Source organism: Xiphias gladius, chromosome 21, assembly GCF_016859285.1.
Source record: "Xiphias gladius isolate SHS-SW01 ecotype Sanya breed wild chromosome 21, ASM1685928v1, whole genome shotgun sequence".
Classification (NCBI taxonomy): Eukaryota; Metazoa; Chordata; class Actinopteri; order Istiophoriformes; family Xiphiidae; genus Xiphias; species Xiphias gladius.
Genome location: NC_053420.1, coordinates 16,195,796 through 16,219,288, shown reverse-complemented (window position 1 = coordinate 16,219,288; position 23,493 = coordinate 16,195,796). Strand labels below are relative to the sequence as shown.

The 23,493-nt window shown below is 39.5% G+C and overlaps 3 protein-coding genes across 10 annotated transcripts; all 3 read left to right on the top strand.

Annotated features, from left to right (window-relative positions):
- The first annotated feature begins 4,456 nt into the window (after positions 1-4,456).
- Positions 4,457-9,029, top strand: rassf1 (Ras association domain family member 1). Of its 3 annotated transcripts, none has more exons than XM_040116299.1 (6): positions 4,457-4,748; positions 6,288-6,412; positions 7,779-7,883; positions 8,041-8,329; positions 8,413-8,528; positions 8,644-9,029. In XM_040116299.1, exons 1-6 carry the CDS (start codon positions 4,457-4,459, stop codon positions 8,791-8,793), a joined length of 1,077 nt encoding a protein of 358 aa, XP_039972233.1. In that variant the 3' UTR covers positions 8,794-9,029. The 3 variants fall into 3 exon arrangements, with proteins under 3 accessions (XP_039972233.1, XP_039972232.1, XP_039972234.1); XM_040116298.1 differs by having other exon boundaries at positions 6,288-6,454; XM_040116300.1 differs by lacking the exons at positions 4,457-4,748; positions 6,288-6,412 and adding an exon at positions 7,508-7,615.
- Positions 9,030-9,881: 852 nt separating this feature from the next.
- On the top strand, positions 9,882-14,547 carry tusc2b (tumor suppressor 2, mitochondrial calcium regulator b). Of its 2 annotated transcripts, none has more exons than XM_040116302.1 (4): positions 9,882-10,158; positions 11,013-11,258; positions 12,490-12,610; positions 12,710-14,547. In XM_040116302.1, the coding sequence occupies exons 2-4, from the start codon at positions 11,110-11,112 to the stop codon at positions 12,773-12,775; spliced, it is 336 nt and encodes a 111-aa protein (XP_039972236.1). In that variant the 5' UTR covers positions 9,882-10,158; positions 11,013-11,109; the 3' UTR covers positions 12,776-14,547. The 2 variants fall into 2 exon arrangements, with proteins under 2 accessions (XP_039972236.1, XP_039972237.1); XM_040116303.1 differs by lacking the exon at positions 9,882-10,158 and adding an exon at positions 10,185-10,365.
- Positions 14,548-15,958: 1,411 nt separating this feature from the next.
- hyal2b (hyaluronidase 2b) lies at positions 15,959-23,117 on the top strand. 5 transcript variants are annotated; one of them, XM_040115880.1, is made up of 6 exons: positions 17,059-17,230; positions 17,639-17,695; positions 17,876-17,891; positions 17,987-18,855; positions 19,284-19,373; positions 19,491-23,117. In XM_040115880.1, exons 2-6 carry the CDS (start codon positions 17,672-17,674, stop codon positions 19,878-19,880), a joined length of 1,389 nt encoding a protein of 462 aa, XP_039971814.1. In that variant the 5' UTR covers positions 17,059-17,230; positions 17,639-17,671; the 3' UTR covers positions 19,881-23,117. The 5 variants fall into 5 exon arrangements, with proteins under 5 accessions (XP_039971813.1, XP_039971814.1, XP_039971810.1 ...); XM_040115876.1 differs by having other exon boundaries at positions 17,059-17,695; XM_040115879.1 differs by lacking the exons at positions 17,059-17,230; positions 17,639-17,695 and adding an exon at positions 15,959-16,088 and having other exon boundaries at positions 17,876-18,855.
- Positions 23,118-23,493: the final 376 nt, after the last annotated feature.

Below are 23,493 nucleotides of genomic sequence, written 5' to 3'. Positions count from 1 at the left end.
TGTCGGACATCTGTCTTGCCCTGCTACCAGTTTTGTTGCACCTGTTTGGGTGGGAGAGGTTACACCTTTCTCAATCTTTCTTGTTCGTGAAATGTGGTGACAATCCCAGCATAGCTCAATTCCGATTCACGTGAATAGTGTTAGTGAAAACCCCCGTGTGGGTTTTTAGGGTCTTCATAGAGACCTTTCATTACCACTGAACAAGAAATAACGAATAACCAAACGCTCCTGTAGACCGGTAATCAGGAGCCTGGGAAGTCTCTGGATAATGTTGTGTCTCCTCCGGATAATGAACCAGAGGGGACAACTCTTCATTAACCTCATTGTCTATATAGATGATGATCTTACGGTCCCTTACTCAGCCAACCACTTCTTCTGCATTTTCTTGAAAAATGGAGGGGCAGCTGTAACAGTCTGTTCAATTACTCTGTAAATGCAAACAAAATTGAAATGTTAATCTAAAATGTTAATGTAAACGCACCTTTTTAACGCTTTTATTCTGAAACCAGAATGCCCGGAAATCTTCTCTGTTTTTTTCCGGCCCCCCCTAGTCCAGGCTGACGTGGAGGGTTTCTGGAAAGACTCCCAACTACATCTAGGGGGGAGGGGAAAAGGTTTTTATGGTTCAGTCACCACCGGAGCTGTAGGCACAACCAGTCTAAATGAAGTTAAGATCCAGGGAAGAAAAATCTTACAATAACCATAATAAAACAACAACAATAACCATGATAAAAAATGAATAATAGTGATAATGATAAAGGCAATAATAGTTCAAAGTCGAATGCCCATGCGGGGAAACTAGTTCGGGTGCATGTTGTGGGTTAAGCAGGTATATTTGTATGCCTTGTCTCAGACTAATTCCACCCATTCCACATCCAACAACTCAATAGACACTGACTGTCAGCTGCTCATTGGTTATTGTGCTCCAATTACTCTCTAATAAGCTTGTGACTCTGCGAGGCCACCGCACACTGGGCACACAGCACGACAAACACAAAATCCAGCTCATTCAGGACCTCCCTCCGTCTCTCCTCCTGTCTGTCTGTCTATCCCTCCCTCTCTTTGTGTCTTTCTTTGTTTATTTATTTATTTATTTCCCCACAGGAGTTGGACCTGGGAAGTGGGTCTCCGTTGTGACCTGTAATCAGGTAATGCTAATTGCTTGTGCTGTCCAGATGACGGCACTAAAATATAACATCCAAATCAGACATCTTTAAAAGGAGTCCAGCGTTGCAATGTAAATAAGTACATTTACTCAAGTACTGCACAATACAGTGTTCAGGTACTAGAGTATTTCCATGTTGCACTACTTAATACTTCAGCTCCACTACGTTACAGGAGAAAATAGTATTGTTTGGTTTGCTCCATTACAGTCACCTGACACCTTGAGTCACAAGTAATTTTTCAGATTAAGATTCTACATATAAAACATAAAATCAGTTTATGAAATATGATGCGCTGTTATAGATGTACATATGATATAGTATACAAAGTATTACATCGGTAATAATCCATTTATATTTAGGCCGAACAATACGACACATTTTGCTGATAATACTCCCTAAGATTTTGAATGCAGGATTTATACTTGTAATGGAGTATTTTTACAATGTTGTATTGCTACTTTTCTTCCATTACTGGAGTGTAAGGCATAGCCTACATAAAGTTAAAGTTTTACTCTATGAGTTAAAACATCTTTGTTTTCAATACAGCTTTGGCAGTTTTGGAGCTAAAACCCGAAATGGCAAGATTAGTATTACTATTGCTGGTATTAGTAGTAGATGTGAGAAAATTGTCCCATGACCTCTCTCTAGATTTGCTTGAAGCTTTATCTATATAACCCAGATGTCCCTTCCCTGCCAGTCTGAGATGTTGCTTTCTCCTCTCAACAAAGCCTTAAAGACTGAATAAATTTACTGAAGAAAACAAGAGACTGGAACTCATCATGAAACCCCCTGATATTCCCACATGCATTTCACTCTTCCTTGATCAAACATGAAACGCTTTATTCCAAACGGACAAATCCAACATTGGAGAAAAAACAGCCCCTTCTGTTTCAGATTGGTCATCAGCATCATTTATTGGAAAATTAAAGTATATTATACTTATTACCTCCATTTCAAAGCAAGATTCACTCTTTCTGATATAGCACCAAAACATTCATCTTTAACTCTACTGTTCACAAAGGATGCTTGTCCTTCAGCCAGGTGAAACATACTGTAAAACAAACAGATTTAAACATAACTTAAGTCATTAACAGAGAACTATTACCATTTTATTTTTTTTTCCCCAAAAATCAATGAGGTTGACGCCATCCAAAGGGATGTTTCACAGCCTGGCAAACCAGAAGCTGTTTTTATTAACGGTTTGTCAATGCTCTACTAAGCATCACATGATTTATTAACCACTAACACGGTTGACAGCTACAGTTTATAAATATGGTATAAAGGGTGCCTTTTTAGAAAGCGGTATCCAAAAAGTGCAATTTATGGTCTGCCCGTTTATGCAGTGCATGAGGAGAGGACAGGGATTCCTCCCGCGGTGCCTCTCTCAGGATGCTTTAATACACATACGGGATTAGACGCTAATCCCGCACTCACAACGTGCCTGCGCAAACAGAAGCGCGTGCGCCCGGGCGAGGGACGGGTCGGTGTTCATTCAACGACAAAACTGCGATCACTCCCCACGTCTCCCCCGGTGAACTGAGCGAGGTAAGGTCTTTTTTTTTTTTTTTTTCTTCTTCTTCTTCCTCTTCTTCCCTTTTAACGCCAAATCCGACGGTTCGCTCGGGTGTCGCTGTCAAATGAGTTGGTCGCCCCGTCTCAGGCTAACGGGATTCAACCGGGCTGTCCCGGTGCAGACGGGAGCTTCCTCTCGCAACAAACGGCTCATCAAGGAGTAATTTCAACTCTTGTCTCACGGTCCCGAGCGTGCACGTCTAGTTTTTGGTTTTTTTTTTTTCGCTCGAAAGGGACAAAGCCAGCAGAATGCGCACGGGCCATCCCGGTCACAATGTGCTCTTGTTGCCCTGTTGGGAACAACTGCGCCGTGTGCTGACCCACTTGGCAGAGAGGGCGCCGGGGTCGTTCATATTCAAGTCGCAGTGCAGCTCCACGGGGAAGCTAGAGGAACTTTTTCGGACGCACCTGTGAACATTTCACACTTGCTCCTCCTAGTGACGCTCCGGACGGACGTGTCCGGTTCCAGGTTTTTACTTGGCGGTCAGTGTTGGGATTAAGATTATTTACTTAAGCGAAAGCAGCAATACCCCAGGGTAAAAATACGCCGTTACAAACGCAAATCCGGTTACAAAATCTTTCTGAACTGGAAGTATCAGCAAAATGTCAAGTATCAAAAGTAAAAGTACTCGTTATGCAGTAGAATGAATGACACCTGTCGCTGTCATGGCGACCGATATTTTATGAATTGCTTATTAATTAATCAACGTGTAAGCAGCATTGAATGGGTTATGATTTACCTAGTTTGTACAGTACGGCATAGTTCAACCTACAACAGTGCTTCATGTTTTATAAGATGGTCGAAGGTTCTCTATGTATAATCTTAAACTGCAAAATGCCTAGAGCTGTGTCATGAATAGGGGAGGAAATGTGCAACAAAGCTCTTTGAAATGTAGTGGAGAAGAGGTATAGAGCAGCAAAAAAGGGAAACCCTCAAATGAAGCACCCTAAACTTGTGCAGCACATCAGTGAAGGTATTGAGTCACAGTCCACCACATGCTGAACATACATGACATTATATACATTTAAAAACTTGAATTCAAGGCTGTAGGCTTTTTACTTTTATTGTGCTGCCACTTATCACTGGAATGATTGATGTAGGTTAGTTCTGTTCTTTCTGAAATTAATGAATGAAATGAGATTGACCCACTTTTTGGTGACAAGAGTTTGATCTGAAATATGCAGTTTTGTGTCACTCTCAGGCACAGAAAATGAGTATGAGTTGTCCCAGGATTGCACAGGATTATACTTATCATCTTGTCCCACATTTTAACATAATCATATGAATCCTGGCATCAGATAACAAATGTTAATCTTTTGTTTTTCAATTTGTAAAGCCCATCGAATCATACGGCATAGACATCGATTTTAATAATTTGCATTGCATGAGCTGATACTGATTTAAATATGTCAGATTCCTGTATGTAAAACAGAACTATGCATGTTTTTCAAAATGTCTTGCAGCTCCTAAGGATTTGGTGGCCGCGTGTGCCTCTGCACCGCACACAAAGCTGGAAGTGCCCCGAATTAAACTGACGTGGTGCTCTTTTGTCCAAATACTGTACATCTCATCAGAGCCTAACATACACAACATCCTCAATAAGGATGCGAAGCTGCACATAATAATGCTGTCTCCTCTCAGAGCCCGATGTACACCCGTACTAGCTCACGGACACAAAATGTTGCCTTGACATGTCAGTGTCTGTATCAAGGGCAGGATGTCTAAATGTGAGCTAATCGAGCTTAAGGACCTCAGTGTAAATGATCCCATCGAGCTGGCTGCTCCTGCAGCACGCACAGCCCCGACACCCCTAAACCCAGGCCAGCCCTGCTCCTTCCATGTCGTTCGCCTGGTTGGAGACAGCGTCAGCATCGAGGCACCCGGGTGTCAGAGAGGAGAGGCTGGAGTGGGTCATGACTTCCGGCCCTACAGTCACACTCATCTCACCTGGTGTGACCTGTGTGGAGAATTCATCTGGGGCCTTTATAAGCAGAGTTTACGCTGTGCCAGTGAGTACCTTCTGCTTATGAATCTATTTTAAGCTGTTTAAAAGGATAAGTCTCGTCATATTCTATGTTTTTTTTCTTATCATCAGCAAATCCCATGGAAAGACCAAAACCAACAATAAATTACTAAAAAGTGTTGTCTGTGTAGCCAAAGCCTGATACAGCTTATTCTTCTGTACCATAGAGCTCCATTGTTCTCCAAAAAACTATTAAAAGGACATCAGTGAGCACCACTGTGTCCTGCACTGGCCCATAATGGGAGACATGTCCCTTCAATTCCATGACCACACACACTGTAGTTTATTTTGAATCAATCCTACATTCACCGTCCTGTTGCCGTGAATACTCACTAGCACTCCAAATCCGCGGCAGAAAATAGTCCCCAGCATTTACACCATTTACCCAGGTCTAAGTAACATTTCCTAAAAACTACAGTGCCCAGCTGTAGCTATAATTTATTTGAATGTTTTTTAAAAATGAAGGTATGTATTAGACACTAAATTTTAAAGATTTAAGTCTTTAGAGGGAAGGAATAGACTTGGTGTTGCGAGCCACAGACAGGGTGGGGAAGCTGGACTGACACATTGTTGGTTTTGGCCTTCTCATATTATTTTTTTTTAAATTTCAGTAAGAAAAACATAGAATAACTCTAGCCTTAAGCTTTAAGTTTGGTTCATACATGATAAACATGTTTTTGACTTTAGGCATTGACCTATAAAGCAAAAACGGGCAACCAGCCACTAAATCTGAATTGCATGAGACAGGATGACATGCAGTGTGTTAGGCTGTTCCTGCCAATAGGATTAATAATAGACATTGTGAACCACCGCTTAGTTTGTAAAGAAAACGGGTATGAAAGTAAAATCATTAACCTTTCAAGAGATGGCGGAAATTGAGTTAAAAACATTAACCTTGTAAGAAATGGCTTAAAAAATATCTTTACTTTAAAGACTAGATCAGCTCTGTAACCCCATGTCCATCCAAAACTCACGCAGCTCTGATATAGTCTTCACTTTCCAATTGCCAGTGACCCCAGAATGCAGGATGCTCGTGTTATATTTTTTCCAGTCATGAGACCCGTTATCACAGGGTTTGTCCCGGTCCGTAAGAAGGTCTGGCAAACGTCATGTTTTAACTGTTTGCTGTTATGGATAGCACCTGGGAATGTCTTTGTTTCTCTGTATCATTTGACTTCAGGCGTTTCGGTGGCATGCTGACGGCCCAGTTCAGCAAAGAAAATCAACTGTTTTAGCAATTAGAAACAAACAGGTGACAGAGTGATAGCAGCCTAGAATTAACATACCATTAAATATCCAGCCTGAGCGACTTTGACTTTGTACGTACAAAAATATTTGTATGTTGATTATATAACATAGATAATATATCTAGGTTAGTTTGATAGTGGTGATACTTTTCAGCACAAAGGCAGATTACTGAACAAAATCCAGAGCAGAGGGATGTACACCACAAGCACTGACCACTAGCCAAAGCATAAATGAGAATGCAAAATTTACACCCTCTAATGGTCTCTCTCTCTCTCAGACTGCAGTTACACCTGTCACTACCGCTGCCGACCATTCATCCAGCTGAACTGCAGCACAGATGGAAGTTTGTTAACAGACCAGGCAGATTTCTCTGACGACTCCATTGAGACAGACACAAACGTGGTGAGGAACAAAGCTCCAATCACAAATTTTGTACAGAAAGCTGTGTTGTCTTCCAGGGATTTTTTATTTTAAAAAAAAACAAAACATATTTTACAGATCATTTACAAAAGGAAAATTACTTAAATTGTGATCCAAAGATTGAACTATCCGACCAAGCAAAAATTATTGTTTCAAAAAATATAATTCAAACCCAATTCTGCCTCTTTTCATATTGCGTAGGAAGGCAAGTCAAAGCAGATGGAGATTACAAGATTGTCCTCTGCTGTCCACAGTGTGCCATATGTCCTCAAAGATACCGGCTTTATTACCTCTCATTGTCAAGGCATCTATACAGAAAGTAATTTAGGAGAGAGCTGAGGGGAGAGGACAACTTAACAACTTCACAATAAAACAGCTGTCCTTATTACAGAGCCTCAATAAACTGACACCACTGAGGTCCACGGACTACCACAATTTATCAAATAATTAAAAGTTTGCTTTACCGTGTGTCAACCAAAATGTTATTAATATGCTTCGGCTTGAGTTGTGATTATTTTTTCATATTAACATAATATGTTTTTTATCTTCAGGATGCACAGCCCAATCTTGCTGCTTTAATTTTGATAAACTAACTATTCTGCTGCAGCCTCTCACTGATTGTAAATGCTTTCACAATCTCAGTTTCGAAATTGGAAAGCCAGTCAGATGGTCAGGTATGTCTACCAAAAAACAAGGTTACAACTCGTACTTTTTGTTAGCTTTTTACTGATTTTATTTTTAATTTAATATTTTAAAAATATTAATTAATTTAATAAAAAAAAGAAATATTTTTTCCAGTTTAACTGTACCCGGGGGGGGGGGGGGACATTTTTCTCCCAGGGTAGTTTAAGCAGATCTTGCTGGGAGTTGGCTGGCCCTTTAGATATCGGAGTTGTGAAGTTTTATGGTCAGGGTGGAACAAACGGGAATGCTGAGGCCAAAGAGCTGTTAGTAGAATCAGTTTCCTCCAGACAGGCAGAGGAAAGCTGAGGAATTATGGACATACAAATCTGGAGATCATTTTAAGATATTGGGGATGACAGAAATCCAAAGTTGCTGCTCACCTGAACCGTGGAGATGACCTGGGGAAGCACAGCAAGTGACTCATTCTGCAGTCAGGAGGACAGTGGCTCACAGCTGGAACTGTATTTTACTGCGTATACATCTTTCCAGGTCAGGGGGTCAGTGGTCAGGCTGTGGAATAGATAATCACACCCGGAGGCACAAAGCAGTTTTCCCTTTCTGTTTGGTGATATTGAATCATGCATGGCTTCATTTTGAAATGAGAGAATTAAGAGCTTGACTTTATTTTACTTTTATTTCTGCTCTGTCCCTTTTTACTTTTCAGGATGAACAGATCGATTTGGGTAAACAGGAGTTAAGTGTTGGTGAGATTCAGCAGAAGGTCAAGGAGTATAATGCTCAGACCAACAGCAATCTGTACATGATGGTTGTGAGTGACTGATAAATCTTTTCTCTCTTAACATTCAGGCATGCAAAAAATTATATTATTTTAATTATAATACTAAATTATAGTTTACAAACTACGTTGCTATTGCATAAAACTATGTGACTCCCCATCTAATGCTATAAATCCATCTAACTTGCAGAATAAAGAGGGGTTCTACACTGGTTTCATCAAGGTCCACTTTCAGTTACTTCGACCGATCTCCCTCCCTCCTCCTCAGAGCCTGTGCTCGACACTAGAGGAAGATCAGCAGGGAAGACGGATGAGACGGCGGACATCTTTCTACCTCCCTAAAGATACTGCAAAACACCTGCATATAAGCTCCCAGACACGGGTACGGGAAGTCATCGAGGCATTGCTCAACAAGTTCACCATGGTGGACAACCCAGCCAAGTTTGCCCTGTTTGAACGCACTGAGAAACAAAGCCAAGGTAGCATTCTTAATATTGTATGTGCACAGTAAAACAAAACAGTTCCATCTAGTATTAAATTCTTATTCCCCCCCTCTATTCAGTGTACATGCGTAAACTGTCTGATGATGAATATCCACTCTACTTACGCTTGTGTGCTGGCCCCAGTGAAAAAGTCCTGAGTCTGGTTTTGAAAGAAAATGAAACGGGAGATGTCAATGTAAGTGTCCAATTGGCTCTGAGAATTAAGTCATATGGTAAGCCTTTAATCTATTCTGATGTTGTATGTTCGATATATACAGCTGATTTTAATGTGAAATTGCCCTCCTCCACAGTGGGATGCATTTAGCTTTCCTGAGTTGTGCAACTTTCTGCGAATCCTGCAGCGTGAGGAAGAAGAGCGTGTCCGGCAGATTGTGAAGCGCTACGCTCTTGCTAGAGAAAAGATCAAGCAGGCCATCACGAGGATTACTACTCCTGGTTGACTCGGAGTGATGCAAGTATGATGGCTCGATGAGAAAATCCACAGCGATGTAAAAAGGGCGGAAGAGCTCAGACAATGACATTGTTTTGAAAAAAGGTTGTTTAAGAAGTAGGGATACTGTTGTTACATCTAGTGTGAACCACGTAAAGGCGCTGCCACTTTTTGTCCAAGTTAAGCCACTGTTGTGAACTGGATTGGCAAAAAAATACAACAAAAATGACCATGGACTTAATTCATTGCAGTTCTTTCTCGAAAAACTACGCTGCTTGATTAGATTATTTATAGTGGTATAAAAGATACATTTGTGTTTTTCTGGTAATTTTTTCTGGTTTATCTTCTGGTCATTTTGTTTGACATGTAGAGACTGTTTTTAAATCCGGCACTTTAATGAACACCTGAAATGACAAGACAAGTTAAAATGTGAAAACAATGTGTTTATACTGTAATTATCTAATAAAATGATGATAATAAATCACGGGTCATTTGATCTGGCTGTTGTGGTGATTTCAAAATTTACATTAAGTACAAGGTTTGACAAAGTATTTTGTGGTAAACAGTTTTCATGGCCAAAATTATATGGCACCAGGTACCTTAACACCCACATGTGATTATTGAACATCTCATTCCACATCCACGGTCATTTATATGCTGTGATAACAGTGTCCACTCTTCTGGGAAGGCTTTCCACAAGATTTTGAAACCTGGCTGCAGCAATTTGCTCTAAGTCGGCCAGAAGATTAGTGAGGTCAGGTTCTTTTATTGGATTTAAAGGCCTGGCTTGCAGTCTGTGCTGAAATTCATCCTAAAGGTTTTGGAACTAAAGTAAGGGCTCTGTGCAGGCCACGCCAAACTCAACAATAATTTTCTTTATGGACTTTACTTTGTGCAAGCTGTTGCTATGCAGCTGGAAGCACCTTATTGTCTAGAATACCATTGTATGTTGCAGCATTAAGATTTCCTTTATTTGCAACTAAGGGGCCGAACTCAAACCATGAAAAATAACCCACATACTTTTGGCTATATAGTATAGCACACTGATATACTGACTGTACTGTCTATGTCTAGGAAATGGGGCAGGCAGTAAACTCACGCTAAGTTTTTGCTGCTCTTGTGGCTGCTACCTTGCTCTTGTACAGTTGTCCCGTTTTACACTCCCGTCCATGCGGTGGCGGGAGCTCACCGAAGCGTTTCTTTACCAGCCGACAGAGGAATACAGGCGAGTAGCCTGTAACGTTAGTTAGCATAAACAGCTAGCGTAGCCGTGTGTGTGTGTGTGTGTTATGGGGTCCGAGCCTGTGCAGATCTAGACACCCACCGAGAAAAATTCATCAAAGAAGAATTCTCACCTGCGAACAGACTCCTTGAGGTACGTTTTCAACTAAGCGGAAGCGATTAACGCTGTTTATTAAACCAACTAACGTTAGCCCTTGGCAACGTCAGTATACGTTATTTTGTATACCATATAGAAACATGTTGACCTGGCTAATGCTAGGAACAGCGTGCTAATTGTCTTTATCCAATTGTGATGTTAGCGGCCAGGGCATAAAGTGACAGAACCGCGGCCAACACACATGTAAGGGCAATTTCTTAATGGTCTTGTCGGTCAAGGTTAGCTAACCAAGTTAGCTGTGCCTCTCCAGATAACCTAATGTTACCGAGCCCTTGGACGCTAAGTGGGGCTGACAAATGTTTTCCGGGATTTTCTAAATTTCAAATGTCAGCTTATCCTGATTGAACGGCATGACACAGTAGGATGGTCAGGTATGAGACGTTGGCAGGGCTGTGTTAATATTAAGTTGTTTTGCCTGGTTGCAGTGTCATGGCACTGGCCTGCTACAGGTTGACACATAAATCTTAACCTGGACACGACATCAGTCTGGGATTTTTCCTCTATTTGTCTTCTATTATGTTAGCCATAATCAAGGTATGATTAGAGAAAAATGGCTATAGAATCACTACATCTACAAAGCTTTTCGCACTGGCAATAAATACAGATGCACAGGTGCTGTAGTATTTTATAGCCCATTTGATTTCTGGTTGTACCACTTCTGTTGTCCACAAAAAAACTGGGGTCTCCGATTCAGAAATAAATATGTACCTTACTTCTCCTTTTATTCTACCTTAACCCAAAATATCAAGTTACTTGTAAAAATCATTTTTGCTCTGTTATACTAAAAAAAAAAGACCTCACTCCTCCCTTCGGTGTGTCACTTTTCCTAGGTGTTATATCCTGAAGGTCACATCTCATCTGGTACAGTAACACTGTAGCACCACTGGCAGTCCTGTGACCCAGGAAAATAATGTGCTGCAGCTGAAGATGGGTGGTAGCGGCTCCAAATCCAAAGGATTTTGGCCTTTTTCTGGCTCAGGTAGTGTGGATGATTCAACCAAAGATGGAAATGAGCAGTCACTGGCAAGAGTTCGAAGTTTCCCAGGTGCAACTCCTTTTGTGTTTACTAGACGAAGGTAAATATAGCCTCAGCATCATGTTACCTCGGTATTAAATTTTTTCAACTATTGTAGCAGACTGATATGATGTGATTTTCTTGTATTCATATTGCCTTACAGCATTATTACTAATATTGACATTCCCTCTTAAGTTAAAGTAGGCATTTTTTGTTTACTGTATTCAGTTACTAATTTGGAGTTTATCGTATTGAGATTAGTTTGAGCTCGCTGTCCTCTTTGTGTCCAAAATGTTCCTCAGAAAAATGGCTCCGTTCTGATGTGATGGTATTGCTCAGTTTCTGTAGATATGGCGTAGCATATTTACATACAGTACATTAAAACATCCAATCTCATCTAAAAAGGTGCACTATTGGGCTGAATTATGGGCTGTTGGAGTAAACCTGTGTGACTGATATTCTTGGAAAGAGCTCGAGAAAGTTGTATGACATGGTGTGTTATCTGCTCATTAGAAATATATAAAACATATAACACATAAAAACATATTAAAAAAAATATTACCTGCAGGCAATATGTACCTATGTTGTCACAGAACATATTCTCACAGAGTTATATATTCACATTCAGCCGGTGCTGTTGACATTGGCAACAGGGAGCTACAAATTTATAACATTTGCACAACAATTCTCACCCATCCACTGGCATATTATAGCATAAACCAGAATTTCTCACATCAGTTGATGTCTGTCCGTTTAGCAAATTTCCATGATAATGTCCACTCTGTCTTCATTCTCTTAATTTATATTTGACAGGAATGGGCACAAGCATACTGTGGTCTTCTGCTGCTCTAGCTGATCTGTACTGGTCTTAGCTGTCGTCCTGTACACCTCTATTGTTCACAGTTGTTATTTCCATACTCATGGCTGACCTGTTAGCTTACCGTACAACCTAACCTTTCAAAAACAGGGCATTTTACCCACTGGAAGACAGTTTTTTTCAAATTGTTCTCAGGCTTGTTGGCTTGACACCTGAAAACCACATTTTTATTTTGTTGTAGTTGTATATATTTTAGTAGCTTTCACATTGACCAACTCTGTTTTTGTGTAACACCAAATACAGTATGTGCCCAATTTTTTTTTTGATATTTTATAAAATGACCCAATCTCGTAATATTGCCAAGTCATGACTCGGTTTTATTTAAAAACTTGTAATTTATGCATTTACTGAAGGTTTGGATACACTCATGCATATTATGTATGTATGGATAATTAAGATTTTCTCCCTGCTGCAGCTCTATGTTCTTTGATGAAGATGGTGACTTGGCCCATGAGTTCTATGAAGAGACAATTGTGACAAAAAATGGACGTAAAAAAGCCAAACTGAAGAGAATTCACAAAAACCTAACACCTCAGGTGAGGAAATTACAAATTTAAACTAGGTCTTTACTCACCAACACCACTTCTCTGTATTATTCGTTCAGATGATTATAATCTCTTTTTTTGTTCTTCCAGGGAATTTTAAAGCTGGACCACCCATGCATCCATGTAGATTTCCCAGTTGTCCTCTGTGAAGCCTGACGATGTCTGAGGAGTGTCTCAGACTAGCCACTGTGTCAACTCCGTCCTGTGGTTTCCCCTACAACTGGAAGCCTGAACCACCTTTTAAAATAACACGATCTCTTGATATATTTGATGCCCTTATGTGGAAAGTCCGATGCAATGTGTGCTGAGCCTCTGCATTCGATCTGTTTTTGGCTTGTGTGCAGCCACAGAATAGGTCACCAGTGGGGATCTAGAAGGGTGCCAAGTTGGCAAAACCTACTCAGTTTACAGATCATGGTTTGTGTGCATGTATGTATGAATGTGTGTGCAGACATGAGATGAAATGTGACAGTCCTGAATTTGTTGCTGCAGATAGTTTTCTGGTACGATTGACTGAACTCTAGGAGTTCAGGGAAAATGTAACCAGTTCTTTCTCCTGTCACAGTCTAACGTATTGGAGAGCAGGAAAGTTTAAGTGCACACTTTAGTTTTTTGACACCATCTTGACTTGCTTTATTATGCATGGAACAGGATCTGCTTATCGGTAACAGCCAAGGGGGTTGACAATCAGTGGCCCACAAAATCTAAAGTGGATAAATGTCATATTATAATGTTGGATGGACTGGCTTCAGTGACCTCAGAGCCACAGATCTACACAGCAGCAGTGAGTCTAATAGGAGATCCTGTTGTTTTCTTTGCTGCTTTGGCATACTATGTTTCACTTTTAATTTATTATAACTGTTTTTTAATTACAATTTGAAATGCTGAACTGTGTCATGGTCCTTTTTTTATATTCATACATTCATGTCATCGAACAGCATATTAAAGTGCACTTACTTCACAAGTCTTCAAGGTCCATGGAGGAAGAAAATCTATGGATATACTAAAGAATTATTGCCTACAATAATTCCAGTGAAATTTTTTTGGATTTTATGTTGCAGGTGAAGATTATAGCCTTGATGTACACCAGGCTGTAGCTGCCTGCTGACACCATGGAGAGAGTTCACATACCACAACTGAAAAAATACACATTCAGTTGGCTGATCCCAGTAAAAATACTCGATTGTTTGACCAGTTGTTTTGTCTTCTTTCAGGAGTGTGGGTGTTTTTTTTTGTTTGTTGTTTTTTTTGTTTTAAGGTGTCTCCTTACCGTATACTGCATGACCACATGTTACCACAGGACTGAAGCTCCATACATAGGTCTAGGGATTTAGGCCTGAAACTAATCAGTTACTTCTGGGGGACTCATGACCTCTGTATTTGTAAAGTTCTGCCTTTGACCCTCATAGATACCATATTTAGGTGTTTGATTTTGATTGTTTTTTTTTTTTTTAAAAGGCGATGGACTAATGTTTCAAACGAAATTCTTTTTTTCTGTAGGCTGTATTAATGGTTTTTATGTGAAAGGCAGTAACATGTAATCCAAACTGAAATGTGGGGAGAGTGAAGGAAGTTTCTGTAGGAAATCTCTTTTTATCAGCATCAGATGTGGTTATATAACAATTATTTGGGAAGGTTATGAGAGCTACCTGCCAAATAGTCTTTTGTAAAAGCAGATAATTCAGATTTTTGTCAAAGGTTGTAAAAATTAAAATGAATTTACAGGACCTGTTTGCCCATGTAGTGGAAATAATGCTCCTGACCTCCACCTGCAGAGGAAATTGCGAGGTAAACCGTTCTTTGGAGGCCACTTGTGTGTATGTGTGTCTGCTAATGAGGCATGGATGAAGTTAAGAGAGGAGTCAAGGCCATCAATGCTGTCTCCATGGGAAAGGGGTTTCTGTAAAGCTGTCTGTGATATTGTTCTCCTTAAAAAATAAAGAGGACTTTGCCAAAATCCACTCCATGTTATTGCCTCCATGAAATGATTTTACGCTACAGAAGTCCTCTGGGCAAGAACTTTTTTCAGCTAAGTCTGGGGGAGACATGGCGGTACAATTACTTTCTGTTGTTTACTTTCACAAAGCTGAAATAGTATGTAAGGCCATGGGGTGAATTGCAGTATTGGGGTTAAAAGAAAATATTTGACTCAGCAAACCACCCATGACTGGGCTTTGCTGACAAATTTTATGATGGGAAATTCCAAAGTACGACATTATTCACAAGGACCGTTACAATCTTTTACCTCATTATTAACAAGAACATACGTATAATTTCACATTCTCACTAGCCTGTCATATCTAAACAACGGCAAAGAAATCAAAGGTAACTTAGCCGATCTGCAAGCATACTCTGGAGGAAGTGTCTTCATGAGTCAGGAGTCAACATAAGCAACTTAATGTGTTTAGTTTGTCATAGGGTCAAACAGAGGTCTCACAAAAGATCTTTTCAAAGTCATTAACTCTCAGAAGCTTGATGACCCCATTTAGTTTGACTAAAGGCTATCAATAAGCTCAGCCTACCTTCTCAGCTCTTCAAAAATTATATTTTTGCGATTGCATGAGTCCTAACCATCCAGCTAGCATGAACGAGTCGACCTAACAATGCACACCCCAACACTGCAGGTAGCTTTTATACATCCTTTACTTACAAGCAGCACAAGTTTTAGCATCTACAGTAAGTCCCTATACAGTATATTCAAGTCACCAAGTGGCTCGGGATTTTTTATCGTCCACTGCTGTCCCAGTAAAACTGTTATTGTGATATTACTCACCATGATGTTCACAGCAAGCTTGTAACTAAAATATCAAACAAAATTTAGTTCATTTTGTTGATACTCAGAGCCTATAAGGAAAGTGTGTGTGTGTGTGTGGTTTAGCCAAGCAAACTTTCCACCAGCCAGAACTGGAGGATCATGAGTAAGGCATCTGGCAGAAATCCTGTGTCCTGTATGAATTTGTTTCAAATGCTTTTAGTTAAGTCATGGTGTGGTCAAGTCTTTTTACCGTGCGGTCAACTGCTTTGATGCTTTCAAAGTCTTGATTTGAAGTCAATGCTAGTGAGACAGCTATAATGCTTGTTTTCCCGTGCCCTTTCAATGACATTAGAGCAATGTACTTTAAACAGTATATGTTTTAAATATTTCTGACTATCTCAGAGAAGCAGGCAAAAGAGCCACTCTTTGAAACTTCCTCTATTCAAAAAGAAAGCTCAGCAGTATGGTCGGGTGTTTAACACACGTGTTTGCAAAATTGAGGTCAAACAGAGGTGGAGTCTTCTGGATATTTAAATACAAGTCAGTGGTGGATTTCAACATGGAATGAAGAACTGCTTTTGTCTCCTCAGGGAACTGAGACTAGGATAATGGAGCAGAATAACATGCTTGGCCTGTATGCATCCTGATCTTGAACAACCAGAACAGCTTGACTGATCTACTTTCATCCGGAGAGGAGGGAGGAAGAGGTTCCTGGTAAGAGACATTATAAGGCAGATTTAAAAACGAATCATCATGTTATCAAGAATAATGCTGTTTGCTTCGTTAACATTAGAAATATCATCACCACTAAACATTTGCCACCATTACTAGTGATAGCTCATATTCACGCTCAAATGAACAGAAGAATAGCCTGACAACTTTTAAGAAGAAGTGACTCTCCTCTGTTTAAATACTAAAATGATGCTTATCCTGTGAAAGATGCAAGTGGCCTGGAGGTTTTGTATTTCTTTAAGAAATGTCTTCTTGAGATAGGGGATTTTACAGATTGAACTGACCAACAGTGTATAGAATAGTTCAAATTTTGCACGACTTTGACCAGCTACAACAGTAAAATGCTGCTTACATATTAATGCATCCCAAATAATAATCCTATAATATAATATATATGTAAGTATTATGCAACACTATTGAAGGATCCTTTTTTCTACATAATGAGTACTTTTAGTTTTGATACTTTGAGTACATTTTTCTCCCCCCATGCCCGAGAGTCTAGTGCTCCATTCATCCATTCACGTTAGATTGAAACTTCTTACACTGTTACTATTTAGTTCTTACACTGTTACTATTTAGTATGTAACTTTTAATAATGCAGCAATTTAAACTTTGCGTAAAAAAGTGATGTTTAAGAAGTGTGTGGGGACTCAGTTTGGTATTTGGTCTTATCACTAAAACGTCCTCTACTGCGCCTGGAGAACAGTCTACTTTGGGCTTTACTTGTGGGGGGGTGAACGACACTGGAATGTAATTTACCCTCACATTACTGCCAAATGGGTTTATGATCCTGGTAAAGTGTTAACAAATGTCCTTGTTATACTAAAACCTTAAGTTATGTTAATACAAAAGGCAAAATTAGACAACACAAGTCATTCATAAATTCATAACCCACCCCCAGTCAGTAACTCAATGGACTGAGCTGTTGTAGCTCGTCCTATTGACCGTCATCGTAGCTGCGGCCATAATTTCTCTGTTAGCCTTGGCTGGTGCAATTCTAGATCACTAACATGGATTGAAAGGACTATGACTGTTATTTTTCACATGGCAGGGCTGTGGAAAAGTAATTTATCTGACGGTTACATGATTGGAATAAACCCGTGTCGTCGGCTTCATTGGAACAGGTCAGACTGGACAGGAAGAAGAAACAACCCGTTAGCTAACTTAGCACGTTTGTCAGTTTCAATGAAATTCTGAGCTAATTTGGCGAAGTTGCGTTAGTTTAGTTCAAGGACGGAAGAAATTTAAAGTAGTCTGAGGGAAAATGAGCTAACTGTCAAAAGTAGTTGTTATTGGGTTTTTATTTCCTTTGCTCTATATTTCGCTCTAACCAACATTTACTTCCTAGAACTGATCTTAAGATCAAAATGATATATTTAACGTCAGTCAAACAGGAAGCTGACAATCAAACCATATGCGGTAATACTGGTAACAAACCAGCCGCTCTTATAATATATTGAAGACATGTCATAGGGGCCCCTTTACACAGTAACGTTATCCTAACAATAATGATTTATTCCCATATTTTCGAGGTGCTCATTAAAACTCAGTCTACCCATGAGATCATGTTGCGTTTACTACGCCTGAAAGTCAGTAAATATTACCTCAAAGTCGACGTAAAAATTTTCTGTTTTTCACAAAATTAAAAAATTTGTTGACATCATTAGAAAAGTGCTTAATTTCCTGGATCATCTGTGGAGATATGTGGAAAAATGTTGCTTTTTATTTTTGACTGAACTTAACAAAACTGCTTTGTGGTTCTTTTACAGAGAAACAAGAGAGAAGGTGAGCAGTGACCATGGATGCTGTATTTCACTCCCTCCTCACCACCCCTGGCAAACTGCCTTGGTTGCTTCTGACTCTGTTTACATCTTGGACAGCCTTGTGTTCAGCAGATGTAAAGCAGACAAGATGGCCATTATATTCCCAGAAGCCAGTTCTTCTTGCCTGGAATGCCCCAACACAGGAGTGTACTCCACGACATCGTGTTACTTTATCTCTGGATCAGTTTGACATTGTGGCATCCCCCAACAAGGGCTTTGTCCGGCAGAATCTCACAATATTCTATGAGGAGCGCCTCGGACTGTATCCTTATTATGAGCATGGTGGAACTGCAGTGAATGGAGGTCTTCCACAGCTTGCCAGTCTCACTCAGCACTATAAAAAGATGCCTGAAGGAGTGCAGAAATATATACGTGAGCCAGAGGCAAAAGGTTTGGCTGTTATTGACTGGGAGGAGTGGCGCCCACTGTGGATCCGAAATTGGGATATTAAAGATATCTATCGAAAAAAATCCCGTGAAATGGTGAGCAAAAAGAATCCCAATTGGACCCCAGAACAAGTGGGAAGAGTTGCACAGCAGGAATTTGAGCTATCAGCTCGCAAATTTATGCTGGAAACTTTAAAACTTGCCAAGAGTCTGAGGCCCAATCAACTTTGGGGCTTCTACTTGTTTCCAGATTGTTACAACCATGATTACAGGAATGGCCTGAAGAATTACACAGGCCGCTGCCCTATGTTGGAGATGGCCCGCAATGATCAACTAAACTGGTTGTGGATGGAATCTACAGCCCTCTTCCCGTCTATATACATGGGTTCTTTACTACAGTCCACAAATTATGGGCGTCTCTTTGTCCGAAACAGGGTGAAGGAGGCGATGCGCCTGGCATCTGTTGGCGATGGATTAGCACGTCCTGTTTTTGTTTATACCCGACCTACTTACATCAATCAGATGACCCTCCTAACTGAGGTTAGTTGCCTGAAACAACAATTCGTCTAGCACAGTAGGCTTATACATTCATTATCAGTTATCTAGGAGTTTAGATACTATGTTCAACATTCGATTAATTTATCGATACATTTTTGCTTAATTGGTGAATCATTTAATATTTTAAAATCTCAAAAAATAGCACTCCAATGTTTTGTTTAACAAACACCCTAAAATGTCAAAATCAATTTACAGTGATTTGAAATTTAGAGGAGTGGTAAAACCCAACATTTGATGGAATGCAGCCAGAAAATGTTGGGTATTTTTACCTTTTTATTGACTGAAACAATTATAAAAAATGTCATCAAATTCATCAATTGATTCAATAAATTCATCCTTTCACTGCTTCAGTTTTCTTTTGTGCTCATTGTATGGTACACTACTGAACTGTGTGTGTAAACATTTTGTAGACAGATCTGGTCTCCACCATTGGGGAGAGTGTTGCACTTGGAGCTGCAGGTGTAATCTTGTGGGGGGACACCTCCTATGCAAACAGCAGTGTAAGTACTACCCCTTCTCTGCTCGTTTTATGCTGAACAGCCCAGTGTTCATTGGTCTGGGGTTAACATCATTTCTTTTATCTTTTTTTAAATTTTTTATTTTTTTATACCCTCCAGAAAAGCTGCTCCGCCCTAAATGAGTATCTTCAGGGACCACTGGGCCGGTACCTGCTCAATGTGTCTACGGCAGCAGAGCTGTGCAGTCAGGTGGTATGCAAATCCCACGGCCGCTGTCTTCGCAGAGCACCAGACAGTGATGTGTACCTTCACCTCAGCCCCTTAACACACAGCATCACCAGTCACGGTGGCCACCTGAAGGTTACAGGAGCACCTGGCCAAGGCGAGCTGGCTCTTTTCCATGCAAACTTCCAGTGCCAGTGCTACCATGGGTACAAGGGTGAGGCTTGTGCTCAGAAAGAAAAAGGGCAGAATAGAGCCTCCTCTGTCTTAGGGACCTGGCCTCTTTGCCTTTTACTCCCACTAGGACTCCTCACTCTGCTGCACTGAGGAAACTGAGTAACCCAACCTATTCACTGCTTCTACCAGCCTCGAAAAGGACAGTTCAAACTTTTCGACTCAAAGGTGGTAGGTTACTGCATACTAGTGATAGTGATGCATTCACAGCAGCAGTGAGTCAGTCCTGTCATCAGACATCTCCCAGTATGACAGGACATTTTTTATCCCAGCACACAGTCATCTAAAAGGAATATTTTTGTCTGAGAAGCTGCAATGGGATATCTCCAACCTCAGGACCGCCTCCTTGAACTAATGTCCATCCATCAATACTGCAACTGATTATTAACTTATAACAAATGATTTCCAAAATCATTTGAACTATCTCTTAGAGGCCTTTGCCATGCTCCATGCTGGCCCTGACCTCCACATTGGACTATCCCCTCAGAGAAATGCCTTATGAAAAAAGTACTGCTTAACCTTTTTTTTTTTTTAATCTGTTTTTTTCAACGATAGACACAACAATCGAACAACATGATGCTTAAGCGAAGATGTGGAAGAAAGATACATTTTATGCCTGTCGACATAAAGTATTGAGAAGTTGTTGGTGCGTGTTATGCCCGGCCTGGAAACCTTAGGGAAACCTTAGCATAGCCCAAAAATGACTCCCCTCTTTCCCCACGCCCAAGGACAACCAGTGCCACAGCTAACACTAAATCCAGGATCACTTGGCAGAACGACACGGCACAGTCTGGTTGGGAGTCAGGAAAAAAGGCGAACTGAAGCCGGCATCGTCGCGTACCGTTTCAAAGAGGGCGCCATCAGTCTCAGTCCAATCGGCAGCTGCTACCTACAACTCAGCATACCAGGAGAAAACACAGAAACGGTGATTGGCACCACCCTCAGTCAGGGAGGGAAAGCAGCATAAACAGAAACACACTCAAATACAAATAATGACTCAGGCTCATAACAGTGCATTACAACAAAATGGTACTTTTAGGTACTTTGCATTGTCATCTGTTGATGAATCAAGCTGTTAAGTGATATGTCATATAGCCTTATGAATGACACATAAATAGTGCATTTAGCCAGAAGGTGATAAATTATGACAAATGCAGTCTTAAATCTCCTAAATCTCTTTGGTTATCTTTGGCTTATAAAAACAACACTGCTGGACCTGCCTGTTTCAGTTTAGATGTGTGCCTTAACTGGCCTAAAAAGTGCTCTTTTTTGCAGTTGCTTGTGTTTACAGGATGTGATTATTGAAGTTTTTTAAGTATTGTTCATCTCAGCCCTCTTCTGGGCATGGTGCTTTTTGCCGATATTAACTCCATAATGCCTACCAGTTGTTTTTTTTTTTTTTTTTATTAATATGGAAAATGTGTATAAAAAGGAAAGGCTGGACAGATCAGTAAAGACAAACATTACTATTTGATACAAATTATATTCTCAAATTTACATGGATGTCACTGTGAATATAGATCATGTTTAATATCATTTCAGCATCCAGGTAATGTAACTTTTGCCAAATTTTTGTTGATTTTTCTCGAAGAGAGACATGAGGATTATCAGATACTAGCAGTACAAATGTACAAATACATAATTATTGTCCAACTGATCATGGCCAACTTAAGCTTGTTCCAGATATACTGGTATTGATGTTTATTTTGGCTGATAAGTAACAAGAAATGAATCATAAAAAGGTCTGGGCTCTATACACAATAACTAGTTTTATTTTTTTTTAGTGTGTAGTTTGACTTGCTTGCATTGCAGTTTGTGTCAGGTTCCTGCCAGTGACACTGTGTTGATAGCAACTGCTGTAGGTACAATATATCTTCAGACTTGTATAGTCTGTATATTTGCTACACCAAATCTAGTTGATCGATTTCATATTTATACGGTAGTTTCTGTATGGCAGTGCTCAGAAACATATTTAGTCACGTCAAATTAGTGAAGAGTGGAATAGGTTTTGCTGTTTTTCACAAACTCGAAAATGGAGAATCACAGAATTAATATTGCAATTGAACATTTTATATATGCTGAACTTTTTTAATTCTGCACTTTAACAAATTTTCTGTCGAGGTTGATCTGGCTTTGATTCATGTACATTTGCATTTACATGAGTTAGAGCCAGTAAAATAATTTCCCCTATTTTTTTTTAAGGGGGGAAATTGTTATTTTGCTTGAAACAGAGGCATATAAGTAGTATACAGTCAGTACATTACAGTATATTATGTTGTTTTTCCATTTAATGTGTCATTTTAAAAATGTGTTTACTGTGAATCCGAACAAAAATGTGTGCTTGTACGATTGTTATACCATCCTTGGCCTTTAACTCAGTTACATTGTGGAAATGATCTAATGTTTCATTTGTCATTATCTTTAAACACAATGTGCTTAGCAAATGAGGCAGATTTAACACAGTGAAACTGGTTTCTGTGGTATAAAGGTGGACGAAAGATATCACTCATGTATAATGTTGATGAATTTGCCCCACAGTACTAGACCGACAAGTTAATGCCAAGGATGTCTCTTTACATTTCAATAACAGCCTATAAAACTACATGTAAAGGTAAAGGAAGATGCTTTAAGGAGCCATGCTGTTGTTTTTCCCTATTTTAGGCTTTTTACTACAAGTACAGTAGACATATACTGCCAACCATTTTCACTTGGATAGTGTTTTGAACTTTGAATTTGCACTAACAATCTTCTCTGATACCTACTACAGATAATAATGCATAGAAAACCTTAAAAGGTAGTCAGGAATAATATAACATCTGCTGAGTAACTGTAGTAAAACATGCAAAAACCGATCAGCCCCATGTAGGACATATTTAAAAATATCGTAAGAATAAAATGATAATAACATGTAATTCTTCTACGTGGTTTCTATTATTTTGAAATGATGGAGCCTTTCAGAATAACATTCATTCTGAAATATTTAAGTTTAAGAACAGAATTGCCTAAAGTTGATGGATAATACTAATGCTATGGTTTGGTTACATTGTGCATGTGGGTGTTTTTGAATTTAAAACAGTGTCTTCTTGTTCATTCCACAACTTTGTTCAGACTGAACATCACTTTACTTTTGTGCCATTCCACCTCTCCTTTGTAGTAGCAGCTTTGTTTTAGTGTCAATGAGGAAATCACCTTCATTTAGAAGCCTTGTTCTACCAAAGTGTTTTGATGTTTTTGTTTTGAAACCGAACTGGAGAAAAATCAAAGTGTTTTGTATTTAAAAACAGTTCATATTCACCTTTTACATCAAAGAATTTCAATATTAAAAAAGGATTTTGAATGTTTCTCTTTTTTCCTGCATACTGTAGTCTACTGGGAACATTTTTTTTTTTTTTTTTTTTTTAACCATAAGCAGAAAATATACTCTGCTTCTTCAGTTTGTACACCCACGGCCAGGGTCCTTAAATTTTGGTGTTCCATCCACTTAATTGCACCCGTTTTACTCTGTGCAAAAATATTTTAAAATTGGAAAAAAATTAAGTGATGAATCTGTATCAAATATACTGTTGACTAATGTATGCAATATTTTACAACAAAGATACAGGAATAAACGGGATATAAGATATTCTTGGTGGATACCAAAGCAAGTGAATATTAAAGAGAGGGAAGAAAGCAAAAAAAAAAAAACAAATAATGTTACGATGTTTGA

What these genes read in the sequence shown, in the direction of transcription:
- tusc2b (XM_040116302.1), top strand. Translation starts at nt 11,110, where the DNA reads ATGGGTGGTAGCGGCTCCAAATCCAAAGGATTTTGGCCTTTTTCTGGC. An exon ending in TTTGTGTTTACTAGACGAAG is followed by an intron (nt 11,259 to 12,489) that starts GTAAATATAGCC and finishes TCCCTGCTGCAG; the next exon opens with CTCTATGTTCTTTGATGAAG. An exon ending in ACAAAAACCTAACACCTCAG is followed by an intron (nt 12,611 to 12,709) that starts GTGAGGAAATTA and finishes TTGTTCTTCCAG; the next exon opens with GGAATTTTAAAGCTGGACCA.
- hyal2b (XM_040115876.1), top strand. Translation starts at nt 17,615, where the DNA reads ATGATTTATTCCCATATTTTCGAGGTGCTCATTAAAACTCAGTCTACC. An exon ending in AGATGACCCTCCTAACTGAG is followed by an intron (nt 18,856 to 19,283) that starts GTTAGTTGCCTG and finishes AACATTTTGTAG; the next exon opens with ACAGATCTGGTCTCCACCAT. An exon ending in CCTCCTATGCAAACAGCAGT is followed by an intron (nt 19,374 to 19,490) that starts GTAAGTACTACC and finishes TATACCCTCCAG; the next exon opens with AAAAGCTGCTCCGCCCTAAA.
- rassf1 (XM_040116298.1), top strand. Translation starts at nt 4,457, where the DNA reads ATGTCTAAATGTGAGCTAATCGAGCTTAAGGACCTCAGTGTAAATGAT. An exon ending in GCAGAGTTTACGCTGTGCCA is followed by an intron (nt 4,749 to 6,287) that starts GTGAGTACCTTC and finishes TCTCTCTCTCAG; the next exon opens with ACTGCAGTTACACCTGTCAC. An exon ending in CAAATTTTGTACAGAAAGCT is followed by an intron (nt 6,455 to 7,778) that starts GTGTTGTCTTCC and finishes TTTACTTTTCAG; the next exon opens with GATGAACAGATCGATTTGGG.